At 47.7% G+C, this 18,841-nt stretch overlaps 1 protein-coding gene across 1 annotated transcript in view; it reads right to left on the minus strand.

The window, feature by feature from the left end:
* LOC144737627 (mucin-2-like) overlaps positions 1-18,841 on the minus strand; it is a 50,741-nt gene that overhangs the window by 13,149 nt on the left and 18,751 nt on the right. Inside the window, exons 13-28 of the mRNA XM_078620396.1 lie at positions 18,657-18,786; positions 18,172-18,221; positions 18,010-18,039; positions 17,077-17,180; positions 15,971-16,116; positions 14,952-15,090; positions 13,682-13,783; positions 13,050-13,244; positions 11,062-11,301; positions 9,598-9,751; positions 8,403-8,528; positions 6,539-6,686; positions 5,017-5,054; positions 3,864-4,541; positions 2,198-2,254; positions 260-415 (exon numbers count right to left, since the gene is read on the minus strand). Coding sequence (XP_078476522.1) covers positions 260-415; positions 2,198-2,254; positions 3,864-4,541; positions 5,017-5,054; positions 6,539-6,686; positions 8,403-8,528; positions 9,598-9,751; positions 11,062-11,301; positions 13,050-13,244; positions 13,682-13,783; positions 14,952-15,090; positions 15,971-16,116; positions 17,077-17,180; positions 18,010-18,039; positions 18,172-18,221; positions 18,657-18,786 — 2,493 coding nt within the window. The remainder of the gene's footprint in view (positions 1-259; positions 416-2,197; positions 2,255-3,863; positions 4,542-5,016; positions 5,055-6,538; positions 6,687-8,402; positions 8,529-9,597; positions 9,752-11,061; positions 11,302-13,049; positions 13,245-13,681; positions 13,784-14,951; positions 15,091-15,970; positions 16,117-17,076; positions 17,181-18,009; positions 18,040-18,171; positions 18,222-18,656; positions 18,787-18,841) is intronic.

Here is an 18,841-nt window from a genome sequence, read left to right on the forward strand (position 1 = left end):
TCCTCAGTGCGGGTTTGTGAATGTGGGATGGGGAGCATGGAAGTACATCACAATTAAGAGGTGTGGCATTCTGCTCTGTGCAGTCTATATTGTAAATATTCAGCCTATGACATCTGTTACACAGATTGTCACCTATCCAAAACTATCCACTAACAAGTCTTTATTAGTTTCTGAGACCTAACAAATTAGGTGACATTGTTTGATTTGATCCTAAGCTGTATACTTCCTGTATATATATAATCTTACAAAATGAACACACCTGGCCCTTCTGAAGGTGAGGGTTCTGGCTCCTTGTTGCCGGAGGTTGGAGGTGGGGGTGTCTTGTCCTTCGGTGCAGTTGGTTCTGGAGGAGGAGGGCCACTCTCTGCAGGAGCTGGCTTTGTTGGCTTTTCGTCAACCGGGGGTTTCGGTGTTACTTTGGAAGAAAAGCCAGGGATTGGGTGTTGACACAATGTCGATATTTCTCGAATTCTCAGTTGCACTTTGTAAATGTTGCAAGTCAAGTTTTAGACGATACTTTCAATCTGCATCATGAATTTGGTTATAGAAACGTATTCATCACGCTTGCTGAGCACAGATCTATGGGCCCCAAATTCCAAGTAGCCTTCAACACAACGGTATTAAATAATTAATAGTTTGTTTGTTTTTAAAGGATATAATATCTTGGGACAGAGACTTTATTATACAATTCCTAAGTGGAGCATTGTGATGGAAGAGGTGGTGTCTATAACTATCTGTTGGCTTAACACCGAAATTTACGAGACGAAAAATCAGACAGATAGATCAGATCCTTGACATAGGTGGAGGAATCATTGAGTGAAGTTCACAGGAACAGTAGTCATAGTCGTGGGGATGGAAGAGTGACAAGGAGCGGCTGGAGTGAATTAGTGAGTGCTGGATCATCTATTGAAAGGTATTACTTAGGTAATGTTCTAATGTGAGTAACCACAAGTTCAGAACCAGACTGACCACCCGGTTTGTTCAACTTGCTTTGCTTCTTCAGAAACTCGGATTGTGAGAAGGAAAGACTTAAGAACACTGGAGAGTTTTACGACGTGGATATGGAGAATTGTCGTAAGATGCAAATAGAGACTGTTAATCATAATCAACGTTTTTGGGTTTAGATCGCGTTATTTATAAATGTGTCGTAACCCTCCACCACCCGACACGGCCAATCAGTAAAAAAGTGTCACGTTGACAAAAGACAAATAGTTCACTGCTTTAGCCCACCGGTGTGTTGAAGCGTGAAACCACAACATTTACACGCTTCAACACACCGGTGGGCTAAAGCAGTGAACTATTTGTCTTTTGTCAACGTGACACTTTTTTGCTGATTGGCCGTGTCGGGTGGTGGAGGGTTACGACACATTTATAAATAACGCGATCTAAACCCAAAAACGTTGATTATGAATAATATCAGTCGCGAAAGCCTACGTGTTAAAGAGACTGTTAAGTAAGCGATGTGTATTGGGCACTTTGTTGGAGGTGAAAGTGTAGTTTTGGAAGGAAGTTGAAAAGGAGACCGAAACTGAAAGAACAAAAAAGATCAAACTTGATCCGGAGCTTTCATGACTGCAGACATTACTCTTTGGTTCTTTCGGTAAAGTCACATAGAAAAAATTTAATAGAATACGACGTTTCTATTGCAACACAAGCAACCGTCATCAGGTAGAACTACATTTGAGAGAGAGACAAAACACAGACAGACAAACAAGCAGAGAGACACACACAGAGAGACACACAACATAGACACACAGAGACCCAATGCCTCTGTGTCGAGGCTTTAAATAGAGAGGGGTTGGGTGAGAGATAGAGGTGGGTCTGCTGGAGCAGATAAATTAGCATGTCAATGAAAGACCCAACAAGACTGGCATATTTTAGAGAGAGTTGTGTGGAAATTATTTAATTTATTTTCTTTCTACGTGGCTTTACCGAAAGAACCAAAGAGTAATCAAAAAAGATCCTTGACGTTTAGAGGATGATGGGCCGTGTGGTGAAATGGAGGAAGCTTCGGATCAGAGGAGGATGGAGGGAGCGAGTTGGAGCCAAAGACCTATCATTGGGCAGAGGACTAAAGATCACACATCCCAAGACACACTCCAATATTGTATTCATTCTCAAACTGTTTGTGGTGTATCAGTACTTAAGTTGCACCTTGAAAACTGTAATAATGTTGCCTACTTGTATGGGTATTTACCATTTTTTGTGGTTGGCCCAGATGGCCTTGTGGCTTCAACTGGTGGAATGATGATTTCTGCAAAAACATGGCATGTGATATACGTAAATTAAAACTGTTTGCACAGCTACACATATTTCTCAACTGGAATTCACGAAGCAATTAGCGCCCCCCCCCCCCCCGACTGCAAAAACCTTGGCGAGACCCTCCTGAAAATGAGTCGTGAAACTTAGTGAAGCTATCCTGGGTGAAGCAGCGGAGATAACATTTTTAAAAATACCATTTACAGTTAATTCTTAAGTGAATGTCGGCCGATAATCAGATTTACAGATTAGCAACGCTTCATTGCACCTTTTATGCGCAGGCTTGTTTTTATTAATACATTGTTTTATTACTAACTAATGCATAAAACCTGTCTTCGGCAGGCAAAATTTTTCAATAAAAATAAGAATTCACCTGATATGATTTTGTTGAAATTTGTTATCTATGATGAGACCACTAACAACTACTCCAAACATTTGGTATTTTTCCGCAAAAAAAATGTTGATGACTTGATTCAACTCCTTATATTTAAAGACGTAGCCATCGGAAACTGCTCAATGTAAAGATTCCGTTCTGTTTATTTATTGGAAAGAACAAATAATAATTCACCTAAGACTTCATGAGGGGAAGCTCTCCTATCTTTTACCGTTTTCGAATTATTCCGATTTGAACATATTCAACTGTGTATGTTTTTGTTCAAATTACTTTAATCTGAAAAATCTCAACGATTCTCGCTTCAATGTTACGTGCTGTTTCATACATCTATCAAAGGAAAAAGCCGCAATCTTATACTTTTTAACGGTTTTTGAATGACAAGCACAAGCATTTTTATGGGGTAATTAAAATCGAGATTTGGGGGCCTTAAAATGAAAAATGGCGATTTTTCTGATTGGTTTTCTGCGTCCTAAAAGGTATGAATGTACCAAATGTCAGCTTTCTACCTTGTCGGTAAGTACCCTTGAGGTTTTTGATACGTAGATACATACAAATCAACGTCTTTATTTACATAGTAGATTAATACCAGCGTTCAGGGTTTGTGACTTGGTGCTCACATAATCGCAAACATGTAAGCAAGCAAACCAATTACTTTAATAAACAAGAATAAACAATTTTATTAACACTTGAATATACATGTGTTTTGCATTATCTGTGTCTTTGCTCTGTACGACTTAATCCCTCCGCCCCAGGAGTGATGGCACAGAGCTCACAGCGTTGAGCTGGTACCACTGTTAACCTGGGTTCGATTCCAGGCCCTCAAGTGCCCTCAAGTTATATCGCCCTCAAGTGCAGTGAATTTATTTACTGCCCGGTCACCAATGATTTACGCACTTGATTTAGCTAAATTCCAGCGGTGAGATAAAAATGTCGGGTGGACTACCATGCGATTTCCCTCACTCTCATAAGCAGAGCGAGTGGGAGGTTAATTCGTGTACTGTGTGTGGACCTTAGAAATAGCTTCAAGGGATTTGTGAGGTCGCTTTATAATATCCGTTTTCGTGGGCCGTTTTTAAACACGAAGGATTGAACTTCTCTGCCAGAGTTCCATTCGTCTTGTGACGTGACACCAATAGTAAAATCAGGATAAAATTGGGGAGGGGGGAATTACATCAATGAACCTGAAAACCACCATCAAAGCATAAGTTACCTTCATCTGGCACTGGGGATGTCGGTGCTGTTGACAGAGGAGCAGTGGTTGCTGGCAAAATCAGCGAGCAGCAAAACCTGACCTTGTAGTTGTAGCAGAATGGCATGGCCTGATCCGTGTGTGAGCATTTCAACCCCACGTCCTTGTCACAAGTGATTGTCTGGCCCAACTCCTCCCACGGTGTGTTCGGGTATTTGTCCGCACGGCAGTCGATGTTTTCCACCAAGAATCCCGGCGCGCAGACAACTTTCCCCGAGGCTGTGACCTTCTGGTACGATTCCTCGTCGCCCTCGTTGTCGGCGTTCGGAGACTGCTCGTCGTACCACTCAGACCAGCTTCCTGAGCAGGGCACTTGACTCGCGCTCGTCGTTGCTGTTGGCTGCTGTGTGGTGTCACCTTCAACCGGAGCGCCCACCGTGGTCGTACGACCCTTGGGCGGTTGCGTCGGAGCCACGTCGGGCACAGCTGTGCTCGAGCCGACGATGGGTGGCTCGGTTGGGAGCGGCGGTACGGCGGCGGTCGCGGTGGTGGTGTTGGGAGTTATCCCACACTCCACTGAGTCTACCACCTCCCCGAGATGCGAGCAAGTTTTGGTGGTCGCGCAGTACCCATCAGGGTCGAATTCTTTTGATATGAAGGCACCCAGCTCGTACAGTCGTTCGTGGTAACAGCATCCATCTGGATATAAAATATTAGTGAGCGTTACAGGTGGGGGGGGGGAGGGGGGTGTAATAACTGGCTTTTGAGCAATTGATTGCTCATGCCACTGCTAACACACTGCTGGGTGAACAGAGGTGAGGTGGGATTTGAGAAACCTTCACCATATTTTCAACTTCTGCGCTGGGAGATTGAATCAAACTGGCAGCCTCTGGATGGCAAGACCAGTATGCCGAGCAATACGCCGCAGCAGTCCACCAATGTTGGTTTAATCGCATCGGTTATGCAATTCATTCGAGGGTGGCTATGTATTATGAAAGACATCGCAATTATATCTGCTAATGACACGTACGCAAAAAGGTGATTTTGAGACAACAAAAGGTGATACTGTGACCATAGCCTCGGTCTCCCCATCGTGCCTGGGCATGTCACATGACATCTGAAGGAAAAGGTTTCTCCCTGTCCCTGACATAAAGGAATGGCTGTCCTTGGGTACCTGGTATTTCGCAAAGCAGCTCAGCATTGTCGCATGTGCTGCAGTCACACAGAGAAGACACACAACAAGGACAATTATACAAGCACATACAGCTGTATTTGTAAAATAATGTTCAAAATGAATGAGATACTGGAGAGAACGAGCGCTCTAGCAGAGCGCATGGATGGCCGTCAGTGTCCAGTGGAAGAGGTTCAGTAATTCCGTACAAACCGATGGCTTTTAAATCACCAGTGCATGTACGCATGCCGTCTGCTGCTGCATGCAACTTAAATTATCACGCAAGCGATGTTCCGACCGAATGTTTTCGTTTATCTTTTGTGTTGCAACTGCCGCGATTGGGGATTTACCTTGTGACCTACGTTGTTACAGGACTGTAAATTATCATAATATAAACTATCTACATAAATAATGACCTTAACCTGTACGTCTCAAAAACCTCTAGCGTACTTTTCCGGCAAGGTCGAAAGCTGAAATGTGGTACCCAGGTAACTTTTAGGACACAATTAGCAGGATAAATAATCTGAATATCACGGATTTTCTTTCTTACGGCCCCCAAATCTCGATTTTAAGCACTTAATGAACATGTGTGTGCGTGTCATTCAGCAGAAACCGTTCAAAATATAAGATTGCGGTTTATTTTCTTTTGATAGAACGTTAAACAGCAATAAAATTGAAGCGAAAACAATTGTTCTATCTTTTATTGTTTTTGAGATATTTCGGATTCAAGTGGTTTTAATTGAAAAAATACACATGTTATGATGTTCAAATCTGAATAATTCCAAAACGGTCAAAGATAGGAGCTTCCCCTCATAGAATATAAAGCTCATACATTTTTTGTTCTTTCTAATAAAAACAAAGAACGTAATCTTTAAATTGAGCGATTTCCGATGGGTACGTCTTTAAATATGAGAAGTTGAATCAAGTTGTCAACGCATTTTAGTGTTTTTTTTGCGGAAGATACCCAATTTTTTTAGTAGTTGTTAGTGTCTGATCGTAGATGAAAATTGTAAAAAAAACATCAGGTTAATTATTATATTTATTGAAACATTTTGTCTGACGAAGACAGGCTTTTTGAAGTAATTCTAATATAAACTATGATTATTATTATTTTTATTTTACCAGGTAGGGCTCACTGTACCTATATAGCTTTTTTTATTAGAAGCCACCTTGCCCACAAGTGAGAGCCCAGCGAATTGGCTTAAGTGGAAACATATATAGCAACCAAATACTCTAAATGCGTGTTCCTAAATGTGAAGGGAAAGATCGGAGGACTCCGGGGAAAAATCAACGTGACCACGAGCAGAGAGACACGCAAACTCCAAATATAAAAGCGTCAGGTTCGGGATCCAACCCACGACCTCCTGCATACCAGGCGAAGCAGTTAACATCTCCTAGCCACCGTGCTAACCCATCGCACCACGGCAGCATCCGTGCATTAGGGACAGACGAAACATGTTAAATGGACGCGCTATTGATCCGTGAGCACGCGGTGTCAATGTGGGTGAAAGCAGAGGGACCTCACCAGATTTGGCAGGTCTTGGCGATGTGGATCTGCTGCCCGGCCAGGATGACGTCATCCTCAACAAAGCAGCTGCAGTTGGCTTTTGGCACGCAGTGCATGGTGTTCTCGTCCAAGTATGGCGTGTCTGGCGGGCAGTGCGGGTAGCAGCCTGCAGCGAGAATAGCGGTGAATCGTTATCCCTACGTCACTACTAAGACTAAGGTGCCGTCCATAAATGACGTCACGTGATTTTGGACGATTTCCCCCCCCCCCCCCCATTGTCACACGGCGTCACAAAAAGTCAGACCCCCCCTAACATGTGACGTCACAAAGCTCTGCCCCCCCCCCAACCATATTTCCATTTTGAAAATAAAACATGCTTCAAATAGCTTAAACTATTGTCATTTTAGTGCGTATTTAATGTGGCGCTGCACTCTGATGTTGTCGGAGTGTTGTTATAACAATTAGTGTTGTTATAACAATTCTATATTTATTTAAAGTTGCGCATTTTGATGTGACGTCACATTTCTCGTCACACATCGTCACAAATGTCTGAACCCCCCCCCCCCTAGGTGCATGACGTCATTTATGGACGGCCCCATAGTGGTGAATCGTTATCCCTACCGCTCGCCCCAACACCAACACTACCGTCACTACTAAGACTAACACCAACTGCCGTTCACCACTAGTGGCGGTTACATCACGGCGGCGCCTGTGCCATGCGAAGTGCACTTTGAGGTCACGTGAAGTGGCGAAGGCCCACTGGCAGGAGGTCACGGAACAGACCCAGGTGCCATGGGTTGAATGACTGGGATGACTGGCAGATGCACCAACTGTGCATCCCACTGTGCCAATTTTCTGCGTTTTAGCTGCCCGGCACTCTGCTTGTTGTGAGTGTTGCTCCTCTGCCCTCCTTTATTGCTGGAGGACGAATGCCACCAACTCCCAAGTAATGTAAAAATTAAATAATAATGCTGTATCAAGCAAATCTGGCTGTGATGGTCCCACCTGATGATGGAGACTTGTGTTGCCGCCGAAACGTCGTGATTTTTTATTGTTTTTTCTATTAATTTTAATTTCATTTTTTACCTACGTGACTTTACCGAAAAAACTAAGAGTATGAATCCTTGCAGTCACGAAAGCTTCAAATCTAGAATCCCAAGTAACGTCCTTCACGCGCCTCCACAGGGGCCGATCTTGACACTGCTGCTGTTGTTGCTGTTTTCTTCTCACTTTCTGTTTATAGGTGGCATCGTGTCGCCACTTCGAAAGGGTTTAGCCAGAGATCAATCGATAAAAAATTTGCTCCGCGTTTTGGGCAACTGAGAAAATGGGAGACGTCTTCTTGCGTTGCTTGGCACAAAGGGCAGCAGTTTGGAACGTTTGGGTCGATTCGATTTTGGTAATCGGCGAGCATGGAACAGTAACCTGACACTGCTCTTACCAGTTGATGGTAAGTCCAATCAGCTCCACATCTTCTGCTCCACATCAGTCCATCTCTTCGCTAGCCTGTGCCATAGTCCCATATATCTGGCCAACCAGAAGCTCCTTGGGCATGTGGTGGCTTAGCATGCAGGCTACATAACCCAGCCAACGCAGCCAACCACTAACACCACCACTACCGCTATTAACATTGGCAACCAATGCCATCAGTACCGGCACCACCACTGCCACCAAAACTATGATCATAATGGAGTGTTTTGTAAGGCTGCACTCAGGGTCAGCAGATCAGAGGAGGTGGTCAAATGTATGCATTCGGAGGATGTTGATACTGACGATAACGATGATAACGACGATGACGATAATGTAATGATGACTATAATGACGACAAGAACGACTAGTATGATGCTAACGAGTTGACGGTGATGATACAGTAAAAACAAACCTTCGATGGGAGGCAGGGAACCTTGGTTCAGTTTCTGGAGGTGGCTGCAGGTGCTGGGAAGGGAACTGCATGGATTGTAGTGCCACGTGCATTCCGACTCCTCGTTGTAGAAGTCGCAGAAGACGGCTGAAGGCAGGGGCAGGTGCGTAGTGTGGAGGGGAGGGATTAACAGAGGTAACATCATAAGAAACTCATGATTGGCATCGATCTCCGCGATACCTGTAGAGTTGCACAACTAGCTTGGCACGACATCCAACGTTTCTCACCGCGCGCTGGGGGCTTCTTCAGGAATTAATTTGCCAGAGAAGCTGGCAGCGTGCGAAGCAAAATGTCGGGAAAATCGTCCGGAGCAAAACGTGGTATGACCCGAAAAACACACCGTCAGGCTATGTGTATGTGTGTGTTTGTTGAACTTCTTTCCCACCGTACGTAGCCAATTGTGCTAATCGGAGGTGTGGACTACACGGTAGACACCGTCTTAACGATGGCATTTAGTTCAACAAAACCGGTCATTAAGTGATTTGGTCGTTAAGAGAGTATAGTAAATACAGGCAAGTCCCCGGGTTACGGAAGTGTTAGGTTCCCGAGAAATATCCGCAATCCGAGTTTTTAGTATGTCGGAAACTTAATTATTTTAGATAATTTAACATTTATTTGGTGTTCTTTTAGTTTTACGCTGATGTTACGTCCCGTCTGTCCAATATAGCATCTGCCACATAATCAATTAATCCGATATACACCTTCTGTTGATAATATAGGTAATTCGTCTTTAGTACAAGATACTAGTTTTTGAATTTGTGTACTGTACCAAATCTTACTTTAATGTTTTGCTTTTTTCGGACAAACCGACAGTCATTAAGAGGAGAAGTGGGTGCAATCGAGGTCGAACAGGTGGGAACGTTGAGGTAGGAGGTTGGCGTCGGGGTGACGGGAGATGGGGGGGTGATGATTAGGGATTAATGAGGACACCTGGCACCGGACAGGCGGTGGGCTTCAGGGGACTCGGAATGAGCAGGGGGATAGAAGCGGAAGTGTGCGTGAACGGAGGAGAGTTGCCCGGTAACCAAGAGAGAGACATCTCGCCGCTGCCGCTCAAGCCGTCAACGGGACCTCAACCCTCACACCATCGCCGGGTGGGTGTTGGCTGAACACCTACCCCCCCCCCCCCTCCCCCTGTTGCATGCGTTCTACTCACGGCAGCGGTCGGGCGTCCTCCACTTGATGCACACGCCGACTTCGTTGCAGACCTGGGCGTACGCAGCCACCGCAGTGCAGAAGCACTCGCAGTCGCCACCATCGCATGCGCACGAGTCGCGAATGCACGCCTCCAGGAATGGCGCGTGGTCCACCTGGGTCAGGACAAGGGGAGCGAGGTGATATTGAAAATCCGCAATCAGTCGCCAACAGAAAGGCAAGGGAGAGGCGCAGCCACGTCGGGTGTCGAGGGCGTCCACATAACAACAACAACCGCCGTTCACCACTAAGTAGCGGTTACGTCACCACGGAGGCCCGCTTGTGCCATGCTAAGTGCACTTAGAGGTCGCGTAAAGTGTCGAAGGCCCGCTGGCAGGAGGTCACGTAACAGACCCAGGTGCCATGGGTTGACTGACTGAAATGACTGGCAGATGCACCAACTGTGCTCCACACTGCGCTAACTTTCTGCGTTTTAGCCGCCCGGCACTCCGCTCAATGTTGTGAGCGTCGTTCTTCTGCCCCCCCGTTGTTGCTGGAGGGTGACTGCCTCCAACCCCCCAGCAGCATCCTTCCTGACCCTCCTGCAGAAAGTCCGATTTTGACACTGCTGGTACCGGTCATCGGAAAGTCCAATACTTGAACGGTCAACACTCACATCACACACCTCCTCGCATGCACGGTCAAGACAAATACAAAAAAAAAGATCTCCTGTTAGCGGGCACCTATGAAGGCCAGCACAGTACATGAAGGCATGGGTGGCCCGCACCACGCCGGGCTGTCCTTTGTTTCCCCAGTGGCGATGTTTACACAGGCTGAGTCGACCTAGGGGAGGCCCAGAACCAGTTCAGATAATCGTCACTGGTGTTAGTGGCCATCAGTAGGTATAAAATTCGGGTCACCAGGGTCATAGCGCATCGCGCTACCCGCACAGCCACTGCTTCCCAACACCCAGTCAATACGTCTGGTTATCACTCAGCCGCAAACAGCGTTGAACAAAGGTGGATAATTCGTTTAACACGTAGGCTTTCGCAACCAATATTATCCATAAGAGGTTTTTTGGGTGAGATTGCATAAATATAAACGTGTAGTTAAATATAATTGTGGCCTTGTTGGGTGGTGGCGGATTTAACGACGCATTTATATTTACATGATCTAGCCCAAAAAAACCTCTTATGCGTATCCTTGTTTGGTGCACACTATCCCGGCGACGGGGAAACCACAGACAAGCAGAAGGGGAGCCAGAACCCAGTGTCAACAGTTGCCTAGGCTCTGTGGTCAGAAATTTGGGTGTTTATTTAGATGATTAACCCCTCCACTTGCTCCTCCTGCCTTCACATCGTGCACCATCGACAACCCACGGGTAGTCCGAGCGGGTTTTACGGCTGCGTGCCGAGTTCCAGAGGCCACCAGCGGCCAGCCCCTCCCCCTCGACCCGCCCTGTCCACGCCGTCCATAGGCGACTCACGTGGTCGTGGCACGAGCTGAAGACGTCACTGGCGAGCACGTGGCACTGGCGCAGCGCCCACGCTTGGCGGTGCGGGTTCTGCTGGCACGGCTCCACCGCCTCCGTCATGACGGCGCAGCTCTCCTTGATCCTCCAACTGTTGCCGAACGCCAGCACAGACGCGGTCGTGGAGCCGTCGGCCGCTGTCAAGTCGTCGCTGTCGCGCCCATTGTAGTTGCCACAGAGGCCGCACAGGGTGCCCTGGGGTGGGTAAGGGGGGGTCGGGAGCGGGGTGGCATCAAGCCATGAGCGAAACGAAGCCGAGAGTAGACAGCTCCCGGGCAGCCCAAAGGGGGTGACCCCCTCGGATTCGCGAGAGAAACTGTATCAACTTGAACTCGTTTGATCCTAATCCAATAATTACAATGATCCGGCGGATTACAGGGGGGAGGGAGGGGGCAGATTTTCAAAAACGCCGGAAAATCACCAAACATCATGATTTTAAATGACTTAATTTTGGGCATTCTTGTATGACGTAACTTTTTTTAGGTGTTTCCGTATGTTTTTAGCGTTTTCTATAGTAGTGTAGTAGTATAGTAGTTTAGTATAATAGTGTAGTAGTATACTATAGTAGTGTAGTAGTAGTATAATAGTATAGTAGTATACTATAGTAGTATAGTAGTATTCTATAGTATATAATAGTATAGTAGTATACTATAGTAGTATAGTAGTATACTATAGTAGTGTAGTAGTAGTATAATAGTATAGTAGTATACTATAGTAGTGTGATGGGCCTTTGTAGGATGAATGTTGAGAAATGTATGAGGGGCATGGGATGACCAATAAGGTCTGAATTGGTCTGTAATAAGGTAGGGCACTAATACGGGGTTGACAGGTTTGGGTCTAAGATCGGCAGTTCACGCGCCTGTGGAGGAGTAAAGTGCGCAGCTCCAATCTCTTCCCGGACATCTAGCTGGTTGTAGGGCTTTTTAGAACTCCCCTCTAGGGAGGCCGTTCCGCCAGCATGGTCATGAGCAAGCATTTGCAGTGCCCCACCATTCCCTTTGTCCCTAACACCTCTCTTTGTCCAGTCAGTGGGCTCGGCGGTTGAGTGAGCGGCTCGTAATCGGAAGATTTCAAATCCCTGGTTGGGAGGTGACAACTCGGCCTCCGTCATCCGTCTGCAATCTATATGCTGATTAAGACTCTGTTGGGAAGTCTGAATAATAATTTGAGTAGGATAAAAGTGTGATTTTTTTTATTCAAAATATAGTTATTTTTCTCTTATAATCTCTCCTCCATCTAACAATAATTATTATTATTTAACACGCACAGTTTTCACTCTCCCCGTTGAAAAGACAGAACAACTCGGACACGCTAGGAATCGTAGACGAGTGGGAAAGGCAGTCGGAAAATTATCCCGCTGCCAACAGCTGCCCAATCTATACGGACTTCGATGTGTTAATATGTTTTTCATACAATTAGTAAGTGCTTATACACGTGTTGAGTAAACTGGAGTACCCAGAGACAACCCATGTGTTAGAGAGGGCAACAACAACAACACTACCCCATGCAGATGGAAACAGATGGCTATTAAATCCACGTGCTCCACTGCCAACTCCTGGCGAGCCAGGGTGTGGATCCTCCTCAACGCCGTACCCTGGGGGAAGGGATATTCGCAACATCTGTGCGGTGATCCGCCGAACCCCTCGCTGCTGCCTCCACAGAGCTGGATCCCACCGCGGGGTGGCAGCCGCGTCCAGCAGAAAAATAGCAACCACCATCCATTTCTATCTCCTGCACATTGCACCACCTTGGCTTTGGCCCTGACCGTGTACTTTGAGTCGACCTTAACGAAGATGCTTGTGCGCTGGTCCCACATGACCATGACGCCGATGCAGGTCTGCACGATGCGGCAGTGCCCCACAATGCCCACCATTTCCACCACCACCTCCAGCACCATCACCACCATCCACCACCAAAATCACCACCACCACAGTGACCCTGACCTTGTACTTGGAGTCGACCTTGACGAAGATGCTCGTGCGTCGGTCCCACATGACCATGATGCCGATGCCGGTCTGCACGATGCGGTAGAGCCCCACCGAGTGGATGGTCAGGTCGTCCACCATCGCCGGGATCTTTCCGGCCACGGGCACCACCATCACCTCCCCGTTCACCATGTGAACCTCCACGTTGTAATCCTAGAGTGGACGAGGGAGGGAGATGAGGAAGGGAGGGAGGTGAGGGAGGGAGGGAGGGAGGTAAGGGAGGGAGATGTGGGGGGGAGGGAAAGTTGGAGGGAGGGAGATGACAGATAGACCCCAGTGGCCAAGCACATTCGGCATGGACCCTGATGCCAGGAAATAAACTGGTGATGGGGTGAGGGAACCTTTTGTCTAATCCTCCTGGACCTCTCCTGGCCCGTGGACACCCCTAACTGTTGCACTCCCTTGTATGCACACTCAATTGCTATGCCAAGAAGAAAAGAGCCATGGTCCAGCGTAGACTTGCGAAGAAACCAATCGACTCGCGCGTGCACGGAGACCCGTAAGCTCATCAGCTCGCAGCGCTTGGAAACCTCACGCCAGCCCACGTCGCACCGCCGTCCGCCGGCCACTGGAGTGGCCCTTGACTTCACCTTGATGTAGAAGCGGATCGCTTTGGAGCAGCTCGAGTCCACAGCACTGCAGTCCTTGCCGGTGATGATCTGAAAGTTGCCCTCGGCTGAGGAGCAGTAGTCCTGGTCGGCACAAAGCGAGGGCAATTAGGTGATCCATCCATCCAATCGCTGTGCATCCCTCCGTTTGTCCATAGATAAATCCGTCCATTTGTGCGATAATTCTCCCCCACCCAATTGTGGAGCTGCCCGCTGTATAATGTAGAGTGTATAGTGTACTATACACTCTACACTATGCAGTAAACATTACTATACACTACACACTATACTATACACTACACTACTATACACTACACTACTATACACTACACTACTATACACTACACCAATATACTCAATTGAAAACTCATTTCTTTAGAACTGCTTGATGCTGTTGCTGTGTTTTGTTTGCTGTGCTTCCCGCGCATCTCTGATTAGCGCAGTTGGTTACGTACAGTGCCAAAGAAGTTCAACATTCACATATACATACGTACTACACTTTACACTACATACTACACTACATTATACACTCCACTACTATACACTGCACTACTATACATTACACTACTATACACTACACTATACACTTTTATACACTAAACTACGATACACTATGATAATTGGTTCTTTACCCTTCTATCTGGCAACAAAACTGACACCTTTTTACAAGGAGTCATGTTTGCATAGACCGCAATACCTGCAGTCATAATACAAACAAAAGAACATAACTCTGATAATGTGCACTGTCCTTGAAGTTGATTGGTCCACACCCAGTTTTGTTGCCAGATAGAAGGGTAAAGAACCAATTATCATATTTTTACTGGCAAATGAGGTTCCCATAGTACGATACACTACATCACTATACTACATTTCTTTTGAACTGCTTGTTGTGTTTAGTTTGCTGTCCATACCCCGCACCTCCGATTAGCACGGTTGGCTATGTACGGTGCGAAAGAAGTTCAACACACATATATACATGTCGATGTTTGTAAGTCCCGACAAAAACACATATCACCAAAACCAGTTTCCTCTCGTGCACTTTGATCCTCTGGCTCTTATTCTGCACCCCCCCCCCCACTGGTTCCTGCTTAATTATCAGTGCTCCTCTTTGTGCGTGGCGCTTTGAGACTTTATTGTGAAAGGCGTCTGATAGTCACAAATGATTGTTACGGATTCATTCGTAATGAATGAATTTGCTCGCCCGTCGTCAGTCCGTGGCGTGCGTGAGCGGCGCGTCTGTTCTGGTGCCCACCTGCACAATGCTGGAGTCGCAGTTCCCGTCGAAGATGAATCTCTTGCCATCGAAGGTGACGTAGTGGCCGTCCCCGTACATGCGGCACGTACCAGGGCACTCGGCCGAGTTGCAGCTCCACGCGCCACTGCCGCACGTGCTGCACCCGCGCACGCACGCGACGTCTCAAAGGGACGGAGCGGCGGGCCCTTCAAACCCCCTAACCCAATATTTTCTCTCGTCATAACAAAAAATGTATATCCCGACGGGTAAATTTCGATTTAAAGCTTTCGTGACTGCAGGGATTCATCTTCTTGGTTCTTTCGGTAAAGTCACGTAGAAGGGAAGTAATTAAATAATAAAAATAAAACATAATAAAACAATTCTCACGACGTTTCGGCCACAAAGCTCCTAGCTTGATAATGTATCATTCTTCGCCTGAGGACGGCTGCTTGCGTTGTGGCCGAAACGTCGTGAGAATTGTTTTATTATGTTTTATTTTTATTATTTTATTACTTCCCTTCTACGTGACTTTACCGAAAGAACCAAGAAGATGAATCCCGACGGGTATTTGGTCAAGTCTAAGGAGATATAACGTCACAGGCGGGTCCCTGCTGCTTTCGCAATGTCACGGATGCGCTCCCAGAAAACCCCATCCTCGCAAATCGGATCATCGCAAATCGAATACCTTTTATTCTCCCATAAATGGCAGAAACAGTAGACGCGTCATTTGCCCGTGTGTGTTTTTCCTCCTTGTCAGCCATATTCAACGGGGTTTAACCGGTACAAATCCACAAACGCACTTAATAATAACAAAAGCTCGCTGCGCCAAAATGACACCGGAAACCGGACTGACTATGTCCAAACGTGCTCGGAGTCTTGTCGGAAGATGCGCCATAAATCAAGTTTCTGTGTCCTAAACCTATCCAGATGAAGAAATGCTGTTGTCTTCCCCCCCCCCCCCACAAAGCAGTAGCCATCTTATCTCGCAGCCACCAGACTCGGGACAACTGCGCCGCGCAAAGCCCCCCGTCGCTCACCACACGTTGCAGTCCACCTTGATAGTATCCCCCTTGCCATAGACAATGCCGTGATGCTGGCACGGGCAATCCTCCGGCGGGATACAGTTGCCGTTGTCGTCTGGGATGAGTCCATCCCCGCACGGGCAGTCAGATTTGCACGGCGGCTAAGACAGGGGCCGAGAAGTGGGGCAAACAACACAGAGGAAGAGTGAAACGTCGGGGATTCATCTTTCACTCCGAGCCATCCATCGTGCAATGCCTGTGGTATTAATCTGGCCAAGAGGGCATCGAAGAAGGTCGGTTTTTCCTTTCCATGTCAAAGTCCTTCGTCTTTAATGCCGAGAAATTATCACTGTCGCATGAAGCACACTTTCGGCTGATGTTTACCCCTGCTGCTGTCGTGTCTGTAGTGGAGTGCCCAGTGACTGCCTCACTGCTGCAGCAGAGAGAATTTAGAGTGAAGCAGTTGTCAGGGGCGATTGATGATCCAGCACTCGCCGATTCACTCCAGTCAGCTCCTGATTGTTCACCGGCAGTCAGTCGCCTGCTGGTCACTCTTCTATCGCTACTACTATGACTATAGTGGTTACTCGTTCCCATGAACTTCACTCGCCCATGTTGAGGACTCTATCTCTACTGGACACTAACCATTTCGTCCCGTCCATACTGTATTCAACCACCACCATCACACAGGTCAAAACGCTTGTGTCGCGAAGCATATGTTTGTCACTGTTGCTAAGCACAGACCAAAAATCCTAAAAGCCAATAAAGGACATTTGCTAAAGTCTGTATTCATATCCCACGGTTTAACATTTTATGTCCACATGCTCAATGCATGACATGGGCAAATGACATGGCTGCCCGAGTGGCATGCAACAGGTATTAAGCCACTTTGGACTACGCTCTTTCCACAGAGGAGTAGCAAAACTACGTGAACTTTCTCTTCTTAAGCCGTCTTGTCATGGCCAGCAGACCTGAGGCATTGGCCATTTAGCCGCTGAACCATATCGCTGATGCTGCTGATGCTGCTGCTGCGATCATACAAGAGAGCATAGAACAGAACCCTGAGTGGTGGGCAGAGCGATCCCCTTGGGCTGTGTCTAAGGGGGGTCGAGTGTACTCACGCAGGGCAAGTTGATGGTCTGGCAGGTCCTCTCGCAGGCCTTCGCGTGGCTCCTGCCTCTCAGGGCGCTGCCATCGACCAGGAGCTGGAGGGCATTTTCGACCTCTGCACAATGACATTTCACCACGGAGGACGTTAAAAACAAAATATCCCGTGCCGCCATTCGCGAAAAGAGTAGCAGGCCGCTGCGCACGCCGGGGTCGTCGATGTCACAATTTGCCAAATTCGAACCCAAAATAATTGATCGCAAATTACTCGATTAGCATCACAACAACAACAGCCGCTATTCGCCACTAAGTGGCGGTGACATCACCATGGCGCTTGTGCCAGGCTATGTGCACGTCATGTGAAGTGTTGAACGGTACCCGCCGGCAGGACGTCATAGGACAGACCCTCCTGGCACCATGAGAAACAGTGCGATTGCCAAAGGTGTTCGTGATTCAATTTTGTTCGTTGAGATGGGCCGAGGTTGTCCGAAGCTTCGGGAAAGAGACGATGACGGGAGGGAGGCAATTCGACTGTTGAGTGGCGCGAGGGAAGAAGCAGACAGAGAAGTGGACGTGACCTGCAGTGCGGTGAGTGGGTGGCTGAGTTGGGTGGCGAGTGTGGGTAGAGCGGCAGTGTGGCGGTTAGTTAGCACATTGCACTACGGACCCGGTGGACCGAGTTCGATTCCTGCTCACGACCAATAACGCTGGTGAATATCTGAATCGGTCCTGGGCCTCTCTTAGGTCGACTCAGCTGTACTGGCCTTGCTGACCACACTTACCCAACAGCATATTAAGGCTATGTGGGGGTCTTTTTTGTCTTTGAATTAGTAAGCGAGCGAGCGAGTTGGTGGAGTGAGTGGGTGAGGAAGTTAGTAAGTGAGCGAGCGAGTGAGTTGTGAGCTGTGGTGGTGGTTGGTGCGGTCTGTGAGGGCGGGCAAACTTACGGAGGGGGCTTTCACGTCGCATTCTTCCGCCTGTGATCACGCGGGGATACAGAGAGCGCCAGACATCAGTGAGCACCTCGCGTCATTGGTGGTGGTGTGATTAATGGTATCGTTTGTGGTGGTAGTGGTGGCGGTGGGGGAGATTGGCGCTGCAGGACTCACCGAGCATGGTGATGGGGTTTTCGCACCTGAGGACTCCATACTCGCAAGCACTGCCAAGGAGACACATCAACATGGCGTGGTTAAAGCTCTCATGTGTTCTAATTTACCCCTCCGCACCCCCCCCCCCCCCGTCCCTGGGAGAATGACATGGCCCGGCTAAAAAAAAGCCAGAAATCCATTATTCCAATTGTTGGTAAAGACAATCCTTGGAACAAGCCGAGACACGTGCAAATCGCGCGGCGATGTCGCGTCATTTGCACGTGTTGCTTATTGAACGTTATGCCGCCACAAAGGCATCATTTGCCCAGCCCCTGGCCCTGCTTGCCAGATGTATTTTTGTGAGGCCGTCACATATCACGGCTTTAGCTCTAGCTCGGCACTGGCAAACGGCCAGTGGGGGGAAAAATCCCACCTATACCGTCACTCTGCTCTGGCTCGGCTCAGATGCGGCAGTGGAAAAGGCACATGAGGGCGACCATTCGTACCAGGCTAGATCGCCGACCCAGTAGAATTTCCCAGGCGGGACAATGTCGTGGCCTGTGTAGCACGGGCACTCGATGCCCGGAACACATGCTCCCTCGTGGTCCAGGAAAGTCCCCTCTGTGCACACGCAGCCTGTGGGTTACAGAGCAGTGTCAATGAGTTTAGTCTGTCGGGCAGGTTAGATGCA

The sequence above is a fragment of the Lampetra planeri genome, chromosome 72, assembly GCF_965212315.1.
Source record: "Lampetra planeri chromosome 72, kcLamPlan1.2.h2, whole genome shotgun sequence".
Taxonomy (NCBI): domain Eukaryota; kingdom Metazoa; phylum Chordata; class Hyperoartia; order Petromyzontiformes; family Petromyzontidae; genus Lampetra; species Lampetra planeri.